Source organism: Capra hircus, chromosome 11 (genome assembly GCF_001704415.2).
Source record: "Capra hircus breed San Clemente chromosome 11, ASM170441v1, whole genome shotgun sequence".
In the NCBI taxonomy this organism is placed as follows: Eukaryota; Metazoa; Chordata; class Mammalia; order Artiodactyla; family Bovidae; genus Capra; species Capra hircus.
In genome coordinates this window covers 74,216,952-74,235,003 of record NC_030818.1, presented here as the reverse complement: position 1 = coordinate 74,235,003, position 18,052 = coordinate 74,216,952, and the positions used below count along the sequence as shown (strand labels likewise).

The following is an 18,052-nucleotide window of genomic DNA, read 5'->3' as shown; positions in this document are numbered from 1 at the left end:
ACTCTCCTGCTTAAAACACTACTTTCAAAATAATCCCCATGGCTTTTTTTTGGGAGGGGGGAGGTAATGGTGCTTTACTTTGAAGCTTTAAAAAAAATAACTTTTTATTGTTAAGTATAACACAAATATGAAAGTGTGTACAAGGTGATTTTTTTTTAACCTCTGAGCTGTTTCCTCTGTTTGAATGTTCTTTCCACCCCTTGTCCCTCCGAGTTATTGCTCTGTGTCCTTCAGGCCTCAGCTCAGGTGTCATTGAGCCTCCTCCCAGGAAACTTTACCCACAACAGCCATTCCTTTGTCCATTTGGGATCTGTACGTAACCTTTGTGAACACCTCTATTGTACTACACTGTGACTATGTGTACTTGTCTTTTTCCCTCAGAGACTATAAAATTGTTGAGAATGTGTGTTTTATTCCCAGAACTTTGTCCAGTGACTGACACTTAGTGATACGCAGGGAAGCTTGTGTAATCATTTAAAGCGAGGGCTCTGTCAGAAGCCCTGGCCAGTGCGAACCCTGCGTTGAGACCCAGGGTGGTCCTCTTCAAAGGCTGATATCCTGGGAAGAGAGAAAAACTCTTCCAACTGATGATGCTATACTGAATGGAGTGGCATTTGTTATCAGCCCCTGTGTGTAGCTCAGTGTCAGCCCAGCTGTGAGAACTTGGAGAAATAGGAAGATTCCTTCCCAGCAGCATACTTGAAAATTAATTATATGCACAACACATGAGGGAAACTTGTAGAATAAGAACAAATATTAGCAGGTTATATTTATTAGATACACTTTTAGATATTAAATAACTAGATATTAGATAACTTTTAGATTACATTTTTAGATATTAAAAATGTTTATATATTCATAGGAATAGTTTCAAAGGATTCCTTGAAATGTTATGAATCTCTTGGGAATAGGATTTTGGTAGATCTTATACTATCCACTTAACTGTCATATTTTTAAAAATTTCAAGTATATACTTTATTTTAATTTAGAAGACAAACAAAAAACCCCACATATCCAGCCCAGGATAGGCTGTCTGCATCTCAGGAGAAGGTCAACAGGACATCTCTGCAGCCATGGGGTAGCCTTTGTCAACCTGTTTTCCAAACCAGTCTTTTCTGGGGAAGCTCAAAAGAAACATGATGCCCCAGACTTCTTAGAGGAAATGATGAGTCCATGTAACCGAGGCCAAGCCAGGGACCTGGTAAAAGTTCTGTATTCCCTGTAAGGCTGACCAACTGCATATTCCAGAGGCCAGCTACTAGAATAACTTCCCAGCTTGGCAGTGAGGTCAGGTGCAGTCAATGGGAGAGCCTGGAGAAGTCCCAGAAAGTGTGAAAACAGGAGCCTGCAGGGACTACAGACCTATTGCAAGGAAGGAGAACTTTTAAGTCCTTTGGGTTTCACAAATGCCTTAAAAATAATTGCACTGTGTAGTCCAGGTGACTCTCTCTGGACCTTCCTAGTGCTTCAGGTTTATCTGCACACCACCCCTGTGTCCACGACTGGCCAGTCTTCAGAGTGGGCAGAGATGACCCCAGGAGTGGGTCTTGGTCTCTTCCAGCCCTGCTGCAGACAAAGGGTAATAACTTCCAGACCTAGAGACAGATACAGAGAGTGAGAAAAGCAAGGGAGAAGCTGACTGACTGAAGTTAGACAGGGTTGCTAGGGAGGCAGTGTCCTAGAAGGACACCCTGAAAGCTAGATAGAAAAATAAGGTGGTAACTTGGAAGCTGGGTAGTGTGTCCCTTGGAAATGGTTCGCCATGAAATAGCCAAGTTTTTCTTGCCTGCCTTGTGTATCAGTCCTGTTTCTTGCTCTGAGATACTTTGTTGTACCTGTGCATGCGTGTGTGCTCAGTCGTGTCCCATTCTTTGTGACCCCTTGGACCATAGGCCGCCAGGCTCCTCTCTCCATGGAATTTTCCAGGCAAGAATTCTGGAGTGGGTTGGCATTTCCTCCTCCAGGGGATCTTTCTTCGATCACTTTGACCCAGGTATCGAACCCGCATCTTCTGCCCTGCCTGCATTAGCAGGCAGGTTCTTTATCACTGTGCCTCCTGTGAAGCCCAAACTGTTTTTTTATTAAACTCTTTTAAGAGGCCCCTGGGTGTTCTTTGGAAGGAATGATGCTAAAGCTGAAACTCCAGTACTTTGGCCACCTGATGGAAAGAGTTGACTCATTGGAAAAGACTCTGATGCTGGGAGGGGTTGGGGGCAGGAGGAGAAGGGGACAACAGGATGAGATGGCTGGATGGCATCACTGACTCGATGGACATGAGTTTGAGTGAACTCCGGGAGTTGGTGATGGACAGGGAGGCCTGACGTGCTGCAGTTCATGGGGTCGCAAAGAGTCTGACATGACTGAGTAACTGAACTGAACTGAAGAGGGCAGAAAGGAAAAAAAAGAAGTTAAATTACATTTACACTGATTCAGTTAATAGTTATGAACATTTAAAAATATCTTTTAGATCTTCTAAGAAAATAATATATGTTTGTATTTCAGTTATCCCTATTTTCACATAAACTTTAAGAAAAAATACATATATTGATCACCTGTTATGATATACTTTGATCTAATCTATAGCTACTCTGACTTTAAGAAAACAATTGGATATGAGAGTGGCTTCTTGTGCTCATCTAAATCCAAAATAGATTAGTGAAAAGTTTGTCTAGTGTTGAGGTTTTTAGATTATTAATCATATCCCTTTCCTCTTCGCACTATAAACTAAGTGAAAAATAGTCACAACAGTCAGGTGGAGTAAAAATTGTTTTATTTCTTTTTGTTCTTGTTAAAGAAGATATTAGCAGTATTTTTCATGAGAACAGTGCTGTGCTTCATTATTTTTTAAAATCTTGATTGAATACTTTGGAAGGCATTGCTTTTAAGATGTAGTTTCAAGTTCAGTTTATTTGAATATTTGGCTTAAATAATCACCTGAAAATTCAAGACACCTCATAAAAATGAGATAGCTATAAGTGGAAAAATGTATCATTGGATGAGTTTCTGAGTCATGTTACTCATTTTGAAATGCTGCCTACCAATTATGTAAATTTTTCTTCAGATTTCTTCTTCTTTTTTTTTTTTTTTTGGCCACACTGTGCAGCTTGAGGCATCTTCATCGAGGCTTGAACCCAGGCCCCAGCAGTGAAAGTGCTGAGTCTTAACCACTGGACTGGCAAGGAATTCCTTAAATTCCATTTTTAAAAAAATCTCAAATAGTGATTCTCCAAATTAATCAGAAGGTGTTGCATTTTCCTTTTTTAAGAAATGGGTTTTTAAAGCCCACCAAACCTGGAAGACTTCTGAGCAGTGAAAAGGTTTTGTTTCCAAATGTTTAAACTGAGAAGATAATTTTTATAAGTGATTTACATCATTTTCAGCAACAAAATGATAACTGTGGTAACATTTCAAAACATCCATTTTCATATACTGACTCTATAATGTGTCTTTTTGAAAACAGTTTATTTTCATTGTTAAAATTTCATCTTTACCCTGAAGGAACAAAATTAAGTGTGTATATTATTTGGAAAATACCTGCTGGGTAGGGTATTATCATTACCACACATCATCATAGAAAAGGTCAGCAAACTTGGGACACTTACCTTTTTTAAAAAAAGAAAAATGAGTGGCTCATCAACATTGTTAGACAGCTTTGTTAAGTCCTTTTTTACAAGTAACCAGCAAATCATGTGTAATACCAAGGGTGGTTACATCTTGTTACAAAATTCTGTAAATGTTCTGCTTTTTAAAGGACTTGTTTTTGTTGCTTTTCTACATTCATAGCAAGTAAACTGCAACATGTTGCAATAAACAGGATTATAAATAAGGTATCACTGTCATCTTCTCCATTCTGGATCCTCTCTCAGCTTCTGGTATGGACTGAGTGAGGCACCAGGGTGTCGATATGTTAATAAAGCCTAATTTCTTCCTTATGTTTTAGGTTTTACTATAAATAGAGATTCTGACTTTTTTGCCGCACCTCTGTGGATATTACGCTCCCCTTGGGCATATGCATCTTCTTTTGGAGCTCCTGGGCTCCATCTCTGTGCATAGAAAGCCCTCTGTGACTTGGCTCCTGTCCACCTCTCCAGACTCACTGCTTGTCTTGTGCCATGTGCTCCAGCAGCTCCAAACTGCTTTTCGGTTCCCTTATGTGCCATGCTCTCTCCTCTGCCTAGAGTGTTCTTCCCTCATTCCTCTTTCCCTCCACCGCTGTGCCTTTTATAACTCAGATCAGCGCCTGTAAGGAGCCTTTCTCTGCCTCCCACCTTGACCCCAAATAAGCATCCTTCTTTATACTCACAGAATAGTCTGTGTTTGTCTTTCATACTGTATTTCTCACTGGCATTTTATTAGGCTTATGTCTCTCCACTGTACCACAAGTTCCTTGAGGGTAGACACCAGGTCTTAACCCACAGTTTAGAGATGTTTATGACTGAATGGGTCAGTCACTTACTTCACATTACTGCCATAAAATTTCTTTCTAAGGAAGAAGTTTGACATATTCATTCATGCCTACATGAAACATAAGTGTACAGTCTGTTTTAAAATCCTGTTCCCTCCACAGAGAACATGCAGTATTAAATCTTCTATTTAATACCCTTTTTTTTAAACTTGACACATATTTCCACTCTCTTTTTCAATAGAGAAACATATTTGAGTATTTTTCTTGTCTCTTTTAGCCTCATAACCTCTTAATCCTTTTTTTTTTCTTTACAGGCTTTGGATGGGTTTTTCTTTGTTGTGAACTGTGAAGGGAGGATTGTATTTGTGTCAGAAAATGTGACCAGCTACTTGGGTTACAATCAGGAGGAATTAATGAATACCAGTGTCTACAGCATACTGCATGTGGGTGATCATGCAGAATTTGTGAAGAATCTGCTACCAAAATCACTAGGTAAAAGGAATGTGTTTTTTTTAAAAGAATATGAGCTCTCTGTAGCTTCTCCTCAGTAAAGTATAATTATTATTATGTTTATAATATATGGTAGTCTATGTCATACATATTTTAAATATTTTAAAATTTAATTTCAGCCTGAGATTAAATATGAAGGAGGAACATCATCAAATAGCTGATAGAGAACATTCCTTTTATCCTCTTCCTCTAGATTTTGCCATAGTTCTGTGACAGTTAGGAAGAGAACAGTTAGTTGTCTTACCACAAGAAGCTTCTGCTTGGAATTCCTTTTGTTTTGAATTTTAATTATGTCTAAGGAAGAGACAAATGTATGTAATTTATCCTACCACCTTGCTTAGAGAAAAGAAAAAAGGAAGGAGGGAGGAAAGAATAGTGTTCATATTGTATACTTACTAAAATGAACATTTTTTGATGTAAGTGGTTTCAACTCACGAGTTCCAAGCATGGTTGAAGTTCCATCCAATGGTTGGATGGGCTGTTCACTGCCAGAGGAGGCTAGCTGAGAGGATAGATAGGGCTGACTTCCAGCCTGTGTTCTCTTCACTAAGCCATGTACCTGCTCCTTAACCTGTAGGCACTCCAGAAGTTGGGAGGAGAGTCTTGGCTAGAAATCCTGTATAACTAATCAAACATGAAAATAAAATGTTATCCATAGCTCTTTATTTCCTATGTTGTTCACTTGATGAAATGGAAGTGTTATTTCTTCTTTGAAAAAATACTGTGTTTACTGGGAGCCTGAAACGATTATTACTATTAAAATTACTAGTTTCAGGGGGTTATTAGGGGGTCTTAATGTGGAGTGTGAGTGACTTGAGAGATAACATAGTGGATTCCTTTATTTTAAAGATGAGGCAAAGATTAAGTTATTAACCCAAACCTCACAACTAGTTCAAAGAACCAAGACTCCTTACTCCAGTATAGGTTTGTTTCCATGATATCCTCTAACTGTTGTAGAGTGATGAGATAATAAAAAAGAAGGAGATTCAACAGCAAAGCTATGGTAAGAAAACTGTTGGGAATGGTGAGAGAACAGCCTGAAAAACCCTGTCTCTCACCATGGCTTGAATATAATATTATAACTGAAAAGTAGTGACTCGCTACACAGTGATTCTCACTTGACATGTGTAAATATCTGCTGTACAATGGAATTCAGTTTTCTTACACTGAATCCAGTAACATTTCTGTTTTAGCAATCATTTTAATGAAGTAAAATGATTATCTGCTATATTTAAGGCATTGTAGCATGCAGATTGTGCAAATAAAATAAAGAGCAAGAAAAAATGATTTAAAAAACCAAGGTTGGTGGGAGGGGGGTTCATGTTTGGGAACGCATGTAAGAATTAAAGATTTTAAAATTTAAAAAAAATAAAAAATTAAAAAAAAAAAAAAACAACCAAGGTTGGTCTCTTGTCTATTCTAAATATTTTTTTTTGAGTGACAGCCTTATTTGAAAAACTTTGATTCCTCCAACCGGAAGGAGGAACATACAACATACTCTCAAGCCATCCCTTAAGCATCCATGCCTTCCAGGTTAAAATTCTCGCTTAGTAACAGACCTATGATTGTCAATCTTTTTTTTTTTTTTTTCCCCAATGCCAGAGTATAGCAGGAAGCAAGTGGAAAAGCTTATTAACTAACTGCTATAAAATTCTGAGCAAAAAAGCAAGAAGCTATTAATTTTTAATTTTGTCTTTGTCTGTTAACGAATTAGGGTATTTGTAAGGCCTTATCTTTGAGGGTGGAAATACTATACAGTTTCTTGCAAGTTTTACATTTCTCTAATTGGTAAAAGGATTAAATTTGCAAAGGAAGGGAAGTCTCTTTTTGCCTCAGGATAGTGTTAGATCTGAAGGGGTCTGTCTTTTAATCTGAGTATCTAATTAAGCAAATGAGTAAAGGTGTGTCATTTGTATCTTCAGAGTTTGTACCTTTTCATCTCCTTCACAGGCGTATAATCAATTTTTCTTTCACAGTGAATGGAGTTCCTTGGCCTCAAGAAGCAGCACGCCGAAACAGCCATACCTTTAACTGCAGGATGCTAATTCACCGTCCAGATGAGCCTGGCCCCGAGAACCAGGAAGCTTGCCAGCGGTATGAAGTGATGCAGTGTTTCACTGTGTCACAGCCGAAATCAATTCAGGAGGATGGAGAAGGTAAAACAGAGGGTGGTTTTAAGGTGTTCGATCGCTTTTCCCGTGGTTTTAGAAACAGAGAGGAAATTGATTATAAACTGCCTTCTTCAGATGATATTTTTGGTTACTATATTATATATCTTAGTGGCTCTTCAATTTGCTATATATTTCTTAATACTTAAGAAAAAAATTGTTAACATCTAGAACTACCCCCCTTTAAAATGCCCCCAAATTCTCAGTTGTAGCTGACATTCCCACTAAAATGTCACATTCAAACCAACTTGCTGCCTAGAAATAAGAGCTGTAACTCACTGCTGCCAGTTGGAAATGCACCAGACGCAGCAGGCTGTTGAACAGCTCTGATTTTTAGAAAGTTTCAAGCTTAGCGTGTACGGAACACTGGAGAATAGAGCTAGCACTTTTGAGGCCATACAAGGTAATTTATAAGGAGAAAGCTTATGAGCAGATGAAAACACAGCTGAAGCTCTAATAGGAATAGGGTATGAACATGGTATTAGTTAAATACGTTTCAGTGGATGAGTTTTCCATGCACACTTAAACTGAACTAAGTTAAGAACACCACAAATTGGTGGAGTAAGGAACAGGGAAGGAAGCTGTGGAGGTCAGTCAGATACAAAAAGGCTTGTCTGTAGTGGGTCCTACCTGGGAAAGGGTAAAACAGTCAGCTGGGAACTTTTTACAGAATATACATGCAGGCCTGTCTCATGTTTAGCTGTGTGATACTGTGTGCAGCCTCTCACAAAAATGGAAATGGGATATTCAAAAAAATTACAGGTCCTAAGAACATAAACGTCTTCTGTCAAGGGCAAAATAATGCCTCTTCAGAAACAGTTAAATGTTGTTCTTTTTTCATATGATAGTTTGTGATCTGCTTAGTGGTTATAGGAATAATCTTTGTAGCCGTTAATGAGTATAGGAAATTATGAACCTATATTTTAAAAACCACTCTGTTGCTTGAATCTAGCCAAAACTACTTCAAACTGTTATCCGCCAAGTACTTGAGATTCTTCGGTCTCCTCTAGTTTATGTGAGAATATTCAGTGGGAAGGGATAATTGATTCCAACTAGACCTCTTTCTGGAGCTACTAGTGTTTGGTTGAGAGCAATTTTAATTCTGATATTATACTGTTAGATCAGAGTCACTCCGATATTGTGTCAGATCTTACAACATGTATTGTTTTTACAAAAACCGTTAATGGCAGGTAATAGATGTGAACCACTTTCTGTCCTCTTTTCCTTCAATTTCCTCTTCTTGTTTTGGGCAGATTTCCAGTCATGTTTGATTTGTATTGCACGGCGATTACCTCGGCCTCCAGCTATTACGGGTGTAGAATCCTTTATGACCAAGCAAGATACTACAGGTACTAGCTGCAAAGTTCAGGATGTTCTTTCAGCATTAATGAATGTGACTGTCCCCTTAAAACTAATTGTGTTCCTCTCTTCTCTGCTGTTCAGCTGCTGTTCACTAGTCCTCTACAGAAAACATTTCAGATGTGGTCTTGATATTGTGCATTTTAGCTACTGTCAATATTGTTACGGGAGGGTGCTGGAGAGGAAATTATTTTATAGTTATTCATATATCTCTGTTTGTTGATTATAAATTATTTCTTCAAATTCATGAAAAGAAATTGGCAGTGTTAATATATTTGCTTACAAATAGATATAAAAGGGTGGTTTTAGTATTGTGCATAAATGTATCTATTTCATTTTTCCTTTATTCTTTTCCTTTAAATGGATTCAGCACATACTGATCAAATTCCTGAAAGTGCCTGTCATATGTATGATTGCTCTGGGTATACATGGTTGAGCAAAAAGCAATGATATGGTTACAGATTTGTCCTTTTTTGATGGAAAAGATGTAAGTGGTATAAGAGAAGCTAATAGGGAGGTCCTGTTTTAAAAATCAGCTGGTTAACAGAAAGCTTGTCAAGCTGATACCACACAATTAAGCCCCAAAGGATGCCAACTGTGCCAAGTAAGAGTGTTGGAAGGGTGGGTGCATTGAGGAAGGGTGCAGAATGAGTGCTCCTGATTGAGGAAACAGAGCTGCAGAAAGTTCTAACACAGAGACGTCTGTTAGAATTAAAAGGAGAATAGGAGGCAGCCACAAAGTGAGTGAGTGCCTGAAAATAAGCCCTTCTTTTTATTTATTTATTTATTTATATTTTTTTAAGCCCTTCTTTTTAAAGACCTACTTCAGATTTGATTTTCAGCAAAACCAAATTGTTACTGTTGTTTAATATAAAGAATTTCTCATATGTTGTTTAATTTTTTTTTTTTTAAAGATTTCTTTGGCTATGCCTCGTGGCATGCTCAGGATCTTAGTTCCCCCACCCGTGATCAGGCCTGCACCCCCTGCAGTGGAAGCATGGCACCTTAACCACCAGACCACCAGGGAGTTCCCCTATATTGTTTAATCCTGTCTTCACTTTGTCATCTAGGTTTTCATCAGTGAGAATTGTATACGTATCACTCACCACTCTAGTTTTAAAAGAGAGATAGATAATACAGACTTACAGCAGACCAAGATTTTAAAAATCATTTCTACTAAATTTTATTCTTTGTTAGCATTTACTTTTTTACTTTACCACTGTTTATAACATCCTCTTACAATATTTATTACTGTTTTAGCCCCAGAAATCTTTGTTGTATGCTTTATTCTTGGGTTTTAAAGATAAATTCCCAACTGCTCTTACTAAAGAGTAGTAGGTGGGGATACATTGGCACAGACAATTGAATACAACAAAGAGAATGTCTGGGAGCTTAGATATACAGCATCTAAGTGTAGTAACGATCAATTTGCATACCTTTCCTTTCCCTTTTTGAGTCTAGCATGTATGTGTTACTTTCTACCAGTGAACAACACTGGAAAAATTTAATAAACCCTTATTGAAAAAACAAAAATATTATTGTATGAAGGAAAAATAGGGTCTGTTAAAAAAATATAGCTGATCTTTTGTGTCAGTAAAACCAAAGAGGGCTTGGGAGATAGCAGAATAAAAACTTGTTGGAAAGGGGTGATGGTTAGTCCACAGAATAAATGTGGAAGACAGGAGAGGCCTAAAAATTATGAGGATAATTTAGGAACAATATAGTTCAGCTTTTCTTCAATTGTATTTCCATAAACTGAATCCTAAATTAGATTGTTTTTTAAAAAAGACTGTATTTTTCTATAGGAACAATGATACAACTGGTAGTTTTGTTTCTGACCAAGGACCCAGCATTAAAATCTTAATATGCCTGATTTTAGAATAAATTTGTAAAAATTAAAAAGCTCTGAATCATGGAGTAATCATAAATCTAGAGGGAACCTCAGAGATTATAGAATCCAGCCTGCCCATTTTACACATTAGGGAATGGTGACTTTTCCAAAACCAGGCAACTAATTACTGAGAACAGGTATCTTTAGGCTCTAAAATAGGATTCTTTCTTTATATTGTGTTTTCTTCCACCAGTGCACTATTAAAAGGGCATTACCGTACTGTACACAGTTACCACACAAAAAATACCAGAGAAAATATACAGTATAAAGAAAATATAAAGATACCAAAATAATATGAAGTATTCTTAAAATATAAAATTGGCATTATATCATGGGATTGAGTTAAATAAACAATCATAAACTAGTTATAAAAAGTATCAGATATTTAATTCCTTAAATTTTAGCAGTACTTCCAACTCTACATGAAGTGGTTCTTGTCCCTTAAAAAAAGTTTTCTCCCTGGAAATGTTGAACAGTGGTTTGGTTGGTTTGTTAGTTAAACTTTGCTCTAGCAAACAGAAGTATTCTAAGTCATCCTATTTATGATTCCCTCCTAAGATACTCATCACATTACTCATCATTTGTTACCATTGCTGCTGCTGAGTCGCTTCAGTCGTGTCCGACTCTGTGCGACCCCATAGATGGCCTCCCACCAGGCTCCCCTGTCCCCGGGATTCTCTAGGCAAGAACACTGGATTGGGTTGCCATTTCCCTTGCCAGTGCATGAAAGTGAAAAGTGAAAGTGAAGTCTCTCAGTCGTGTCCGACTCTCAGCGACCGCATGGACTTGCAGCCTACCAGGCTCCTCTGTCCATGGGATTTTCCAGGCAAGAGTGCTGGAGTGGGGTGCCATTGCCTTCTCCGTTGCCATTATTGATAATTTAATTACTTTCTACCCTCCATTTCTACAATTACAGACTTCATTGCTCTCATGTGGCCTAATTCTGAACTTGAACACATAAGCACACACACACAGGCCTCCCTTTGTCACTGCATATGAGGAGTATTATTGCATTTGAAGATTATATAACAGTGGATTCTCTGCTATAACCAGTTCTTAGTCCCTTATGTGATGAGACAAAAATTGAATGACTGAAACTCTTAGGAAGTCCAAAATTATCTATAGTTTCAATCAGCCTTCACCAGGCTGTCCCCAAACTGTTCTAAAATAACAAGAATTCCCTCATTTAAATTTTGATTTATTTTCTTTTTACATTTATGCCAAGACTTGGGTGACAACCTGATCTGACATACTTGGGTATATTAGATTCTAGACCCTACTTTATAGAGGTCTAATAAAGCTTTTATTTCTAAAGAAGCCAAGATAAATATGTAAAGAAGGGATTAGTTAAAGAGGCACAAACAGTACAGTAGATTTGAGTTGATTGTGTGAAAAAAAAGGAAGAGGAAGAAAAGACAGCCAGGTGTTCAACAGAAGAGGAAACTTGAGAGGTGAATAAACATGAGAAATATTCAGCCTTATTAATCAGGGAAATACAAAAGTTAGACCATAACCATAAACCAAGCGGTGGAGAGGATGTTGGATTAACTCTTATAAAAGTTTCTGGGAGACAGTTTAATATAAAATTGAACATTCATGTAACCTATGACTCAGCAGTTCTATTCCTACTTATGTACCTCATGCAGTATGGAAAATGTGAAAGATTTTCATAGCAGTATTGATTGTAATGACAAAAAACTGGAAACAGCCTAGATTGACAGGAAAATATAAAGACAGAGGGATGTGACAAGCGTGGAGTACACACTTAGTGGAGTGGTATTGATGATCTTGGTAATATTCAAGTTCTGAAATTGGATGAGGCTTTGTAGGTCTCACCTTAATAATCTAACACACATACACATATATGTATATATCTCCCCTATATTATCTTATATGAATACAAGATTTATAGAAAATAAAACTGATCTGAAAAATCACCAACTGGATTAAATGGCCCCCAATTAAGAAATAATTTGCCTGAATTCTTGCATAATCATTCAGGAAACTTATTTAAATGTGATAACAGTATCAAATCAGCACTAAATTTTATAAAGCATATGTTCTGTTTGCAGATAGCCTAGCAGATCTTAATGTTCTCACTTATCTTTTTCTGATTTAATTTTTTTTGCCTTCAGTCTTTACTCTTAAGTGCAATATTGTTTACAACTCAAGAGGAGGTAGAAAAGGAAAGACTTGCTTACTTTCTCATAGTCTCTTCACTTAATTACTGGAAATTAATTTAAACCAAAATAATATAGTTCATCTCTGCCTCTCCATCCACAATAAGTCATTAGTATATAGATAGCAGGATCCAAAGAGCAACCCAGAAAAGTTTGACCTACATTAGTATCCATAGCTTTGGGTCTTTATGGTATGACTTTAATACTTGATTGGTATTGAATTTTATGATGTGATACAACACACTCCAAGGCCAAAACAATTTTGTATTTTCATGTCACTGATATACTCTGTTACTATATATAATAAAAATTAATAGTGCTTTTTAGTGCTTTTGTCCATTAAGCAGTTGAGAGGCAGCGGAATATTTTTAGATGCATATTAGTCTTGAAATGTGAATGACATATCCGGAGGCTATCATACATGTAAGCTTTCATTCTTTGTATAGGTAAAATCATCTCTATTGATACTAGTTCCCTGAGAGCTGCTGGCAGAACTGGCTGGGAAGATTTAGTGAGAAAGTGCATTTATGCTTTTTTCCAACCTCAAGGCAGAGAGCCATCTTATGCCAGACAACTATTTCAAGAAGGTAAGGTGTTTTTTTTTTTCCTCTCAGCTATTTTCATTAACCTTGCTCTTTATTAATATTGAATAACATATATACAATCTATGGGTTGATAAGTATTTTCTTATCAAGTATTGCAATTAGTTTTTATAATAATCAGTTTTAGGAAAGGAAGAAATGGGTAAGCAAAGTAATTCATGAGTAGATACTGAATTTTGGGATGCACATTTTAAAGAACAGGGTATCATGTGGTGGTCACTCATTCATTCATTCATTCATTCAACAGACATGTATCAAGTTCTTCACATACGTAGAACACTGTGTAAGGTGCCAGGGATTCAAGGATGACAAAGCAGGGTTTTGGCTGCCAGGAGCTCAAAATCTACTGTATTGGGAGGATATATGACTGTTTTAAAGATCTATGTGGCCTGGGCCATAATAATAAAGATAAAACCAAAGAAGAAAAAAATTAATTCTGACTTGAGAATCAGGGATGGCTTTAGAGAGGAAGTGCTATTTTTGTCTGCCTTTTAGAAGATCACTCCAAGCAGAACAAGCATGTCAAAGGCTTTTATATAGTACAGATCTATATCATGCATGTAGATCTGTGCTTCATGACCATTACAGTACCAGTATCTCCTGACTCACATGGGAGTTTCAAGTTAAAATTATGTCATATGAAATTATTAATTAATAATTAAACAACTGCTATGTCATAGTAAATGACACAAGCATATTCCCATATTCCCACCCTTAAGGAACTTAACAGTATTTTAGGAAAAATAGGAAAAGTTAGCTGAAAGTTAAGGCCAGAAAATTTATAAAGATTCAAAGATAAGGAGTTTTGATATATTTTAAAATATTGTCATGAAATTATGGGAGCCTAATATACCTTTCCCGTTATAATTTATTCTCTAATCTCTAAGTAAACAATTTCTCTGGGAAGAAACTCTTTGTATGGCTACTCCTGAAAAACAATTTTAAAAATATTTTTCATTATTCTATCACTTTTCTTAATTTTAACATTTTCCTGTTACATTAGGTTTCCTCAGTTTACAAATGATTTTTCATTCATTATGTTTTTGGTCAGCTGCTTCCTAATGGTATGTGAAGGAAGCAGCTTGATTTTTTTTTTTTCCGAAAAGCCATCTGTATGAATCTCACTAGTCTGTCTACTTCTGGAACAGCTTTGTACAGACTAATGGTCCTTCAGTGGGCCTCTTACTTTTACCATCCCCAAAGATGGTGTTTCAATGGATATAACCAAGAAGTTCCCCAGGCAATCCTGAAGTACAGTCAAGTTTGGAAACAATTGCAGAAAGCATCTATTGCCATCCAGTAGTTTGCAACTATTGCAAACTTTGTGACTCCCTATATCTATAGCACTTGACTTTTGTGTAAGTAGGAGATTCAGAGCACTGCCTCCACTTACTCCCTCAAGTGCCGAGGTATATGATTGTCTTCTGTTTGATTTTTACCTTAACTGTATAAGTTAAACCTTCCAAGGCTTACTTAAAAGACTTTTAGTTTTACTTGCCTATAATTTATATACATTATGACCAAGGCAAAGCAGGATTAGATTATTGTCTCATTGTCCAAATGTTAGGCTTCCCATATATGTGATTGAGCCATGGTTTAAATCATGTGTTTCTAAACCATTGGAATTCTCTATAAAATAGATTGATTAAAGTGTAATAAGTAACTAATCATTAACATATGAAGTAAAGCAATTTAGAGAGAAATGTAAAAAAATATAATTCAATACCTCTTCTCCATTAGTCATGTCTTAATGTCCTTTTCTTTTACTTTTTTAAGAAAAAAAAATTTTTCAATAGAAATAACTTTTTTCTTAGAGTTAAATTGCCCAGAATTCATGTGACTCTGACTCTAGTGTTATGGAGATTCTGGACAACTTGCCAAATAGTATTTATGAATTGAGCGCATCTTTTTTTTATATGTTGTATTCATCAGTACCTAACCTGGTAAGAAAAATGTGGTCCATGAAACAGTTACATGGGAATCACCTATTAAAGATGTTGGCGTACTGAATTAAAATCTCAGGTGAGGGCCCATGTATTTTAAACAAGCTCTGAAGGTGATGCTTAAGTACATCAAGTTGGAGAACTACTGGTCTGCTAAGAATGGAGAGAGATGTAAATAGCCTTTGCAGTTTCCTTGCTGCCTTGCTGCCTTTCCACTAGGGATAGTATAAAGAACTATCACTAATAGTTCTTTAGTGGCATAATATTATGCCACTGTATCCTTGATTTTCTGTAAAACTTTAAAAATGTAAAACCTCTATCAGTTCAGTTCAGTCACTCAGTTGTGTCTGACTCTTTGTGACCCCATGAATTGCAGCACGCCAGGCCTCCCTGTCCATCACCAACTCCCAAAGTTCACTCAGACTCATGTCCATTGAGTCGGTGATGCCATCTAACTGTCTCATCCTCTGTCGTCCCCTTTTCCTCCTGCCCTCAATCTTTCCCAACATCAGGATGTTTTCAAATAAGTCAGCTCTTCACATCAGGTGGCCAAAATATTGGAGTTTCAGCTTCAACATCAGTCCTTCCAATGAACACCCAGGACTGATTTCCTTTAGGATGGACTGGTTGGATCTCCTTGCAGTCCAAGGGACTCTCAAGAGTCATCTCCAACACCACAGTTCAAAAGCATCAATTCTTCTGTGCTCAGCTTTCTTTATAGTCCAACTCTCACATCCATACATGACTACTGAAAAAACTATAGCCTTGACTAGACGGACCTTTGTTGACAAAGTAATGTCTCTGCTTTTTAATGTGCTGTCTGCTGCTGCTGCTAAGTGGCTTCAGTCGTGTCCAACTCTGTGCGACCCCATAGACGGAAGCCCACCAGGCTCCCCCATCCCTGGGATTCTCCAGGCAAGAACACTGGAGTGGGTTGCCATTTCCTTCTCCGATGCATGAAAGTGAAAAGTGAAAGGAAAGTCGCTCAGTTGTGTCTGACTCTTAGCAACCCCATGGACTACAGCCTACCAGGCTCCTCCGTCCATGGGATTTTCAAGGCAAGAATACTGGAGTGGGGTGCTATTGCCTTCTCCGATATGCTGTCTAGGTTGGTCATAACTTTCCTTCCAAGGAGTAAGCGTCTTTTAATTTCATGGCTGCCATCACCATCTGCAGTGATTTTGGAGCCCCGAAAAATAAAGTCAGCCACTGTTTCCCCATCTATTTGCCATGAAGTGATGGGACCAGATACCATGATCTTAGTTTTTCTGAATGTTGAGCTTTAAGCCAACTTTTCACTCTCCTCTTTCACTTTCATCAAGAGGCTCTTTAGTTCTTCACTTTGTGCCATAATGGTGGTGTTATCTGCATATCTGATATTTAGACAAGAAAATTGGTCCTCCATCTGTCTTTTTTTCCTGCCTTTAACTTACTTTTTAAAGGCAGCAGCTGGTATAAAATCCTAATATGCATTAAAAACTTAAGTTCTTAGTTTTTCAGCTGCTTTTGACAGAGACAGCTCACAGACTGCTTTTAAAGAGTGTTGACCATTTTATTTTCCAGAATCAAAAATTGAAAACACATTTCAGCGAAACAGTACGTGGGAGCTTGCAGGATAAACTAGATTAAAGGAGTGGTTCACCACTGAGACCGGGAGGTGAGGGGGTGCTGTATGGGTATCAGGATCACCTGAGGAACTTCCTAAACTGGGAGGAAGTTCATGTAGCTATATAGTTTCAAAAAGTTTCCTAAGTTCAGTTCAATTCAGAATCATTCTTTTAGAAAAAAGTCTAGGTTAAATGTTTCCCTAAGGTGCTTGATAACATTCATTTGGGACAGTTGTTAAACCAGATTTCTAGATTCTTTGAAGAGTTTCTGGGGTGTCAGTACTACCACATCAGTATCACCCCTCCTTACTAAATATTCTAAAACTCAAGGGTCAAGGATCAAAACCTGACAAAGCTAAATCAGAAAACAAGATCAGAATCTGTGATCAAATGTAATTCCGAATAGTTTAGTCCATTTCTCAGTCCTACTTACGGAGAAAATTTGGCGTGTAGAGCAATACTCTAACCAGTCAGTCCTGTAAAGAATTATGGCTCTCGTTGTTCAGTTGCTAAGACAAGTCTGACTCTTTGTGACCCCATGGACTAAAAACGCCAGGACTCCAAGTCCTTCACTTTTTTCTGGAGTTTGCTCAAACTGACATCCATTGTATCGATATGCCATCCAACCATCTCATCCTTGGTTGTCCCTTCTCCTCCTTCTCTCAGTCTTTCCCAGAAACAGTCTTTTGCAGTGAGTTGGCTCTTCACATCAGGTGGCCAAAGTATTGGAGCTTCAGCTTCAGCATTAGTCCTTCCAGCACATATTCAGGGTTGATTTCCTTTAGGATTGACTGGTTTGATCTCCTTGCTGTCCAAGGGACTCCCAAGACTCTTCTCCAGCACCACAATTCAAAAGCATCAGTTGTTCAGCACTCAGCCTTCTTTATGGTTCAGCTCTCACATCTGCACATGACTACTAGAAAAACCGTAGCTTTGACTATATGGACCTTTGTCGGCAAAGTGATGTCTCTGCTTTTTAATATGCTGTCTAGGTTGGTCATGGCTTTCCTCCCAAGAAGCAAGCCTCTTTTAATTTCATGGCTGCAGTCACCATCTGCAGTGATTTTGGAGCCCAGGAAAGTAAAATCTGTCACTATTTCCACTTTGTCCCCTTCTATTTGCCATGAAGTGATGAGACTGGATGCTGTGATCTTATGCTCTTTTGAATGTTGAGTTTTAAGCCAGTTTTTTTCATTCTCCTCTTTCACTCTTATTGAGAGGCTCTTTAGTTCCTCTTCCACCTAATGAGTGGTATCATCTGAGGTATATGTAGTGTATCTGAGGTTGTTGACATTTCTCCTGGCAATCTTGATTCCTGCTTGTGATTCATCCATCCCAACATTTTGCATGATGTATTCTGCATATAAGTTAAATATGTGGGGTCACA

The 18,052-nt window shown here is 37.6% G+C and overlaps 1 protein-coding gene across 6 annotated transcripts in view; it reads left to right on the top strand.

The window, feature by feature from the left end:
- The window catches only part of NCOA1 (nuclear receptor coactivator 1), a 218,146-nt gene that overhangs the window by 137,122 nt on the left and 62,972 nt on the right, over nt 1–18,052 (top strand). For all 6 annotated transcript variants that reach the window (XM_018055562.1, XM_018055561.1, XM_018055564.1 and 3 more), the window contains exons 7-10: nt 4,720–4,897; nt 6,892–7,071; nt 8,337–8,432; nt 12,960–13,100. In XM_018055562.1, coding sequence (XP_017911051.1) covers nt 4,720–4,897; nt 6,892–7,071; nt 8,337–8,432; nt 12,960–13,100 — 595 coding nt within the window. The remainder of the gene's footprint in view (nt 1–4,719; nt 4,898–6,891; nt 7,072–8,336; nt 8,433–12,959; nt 13,101–18,052) is intronic.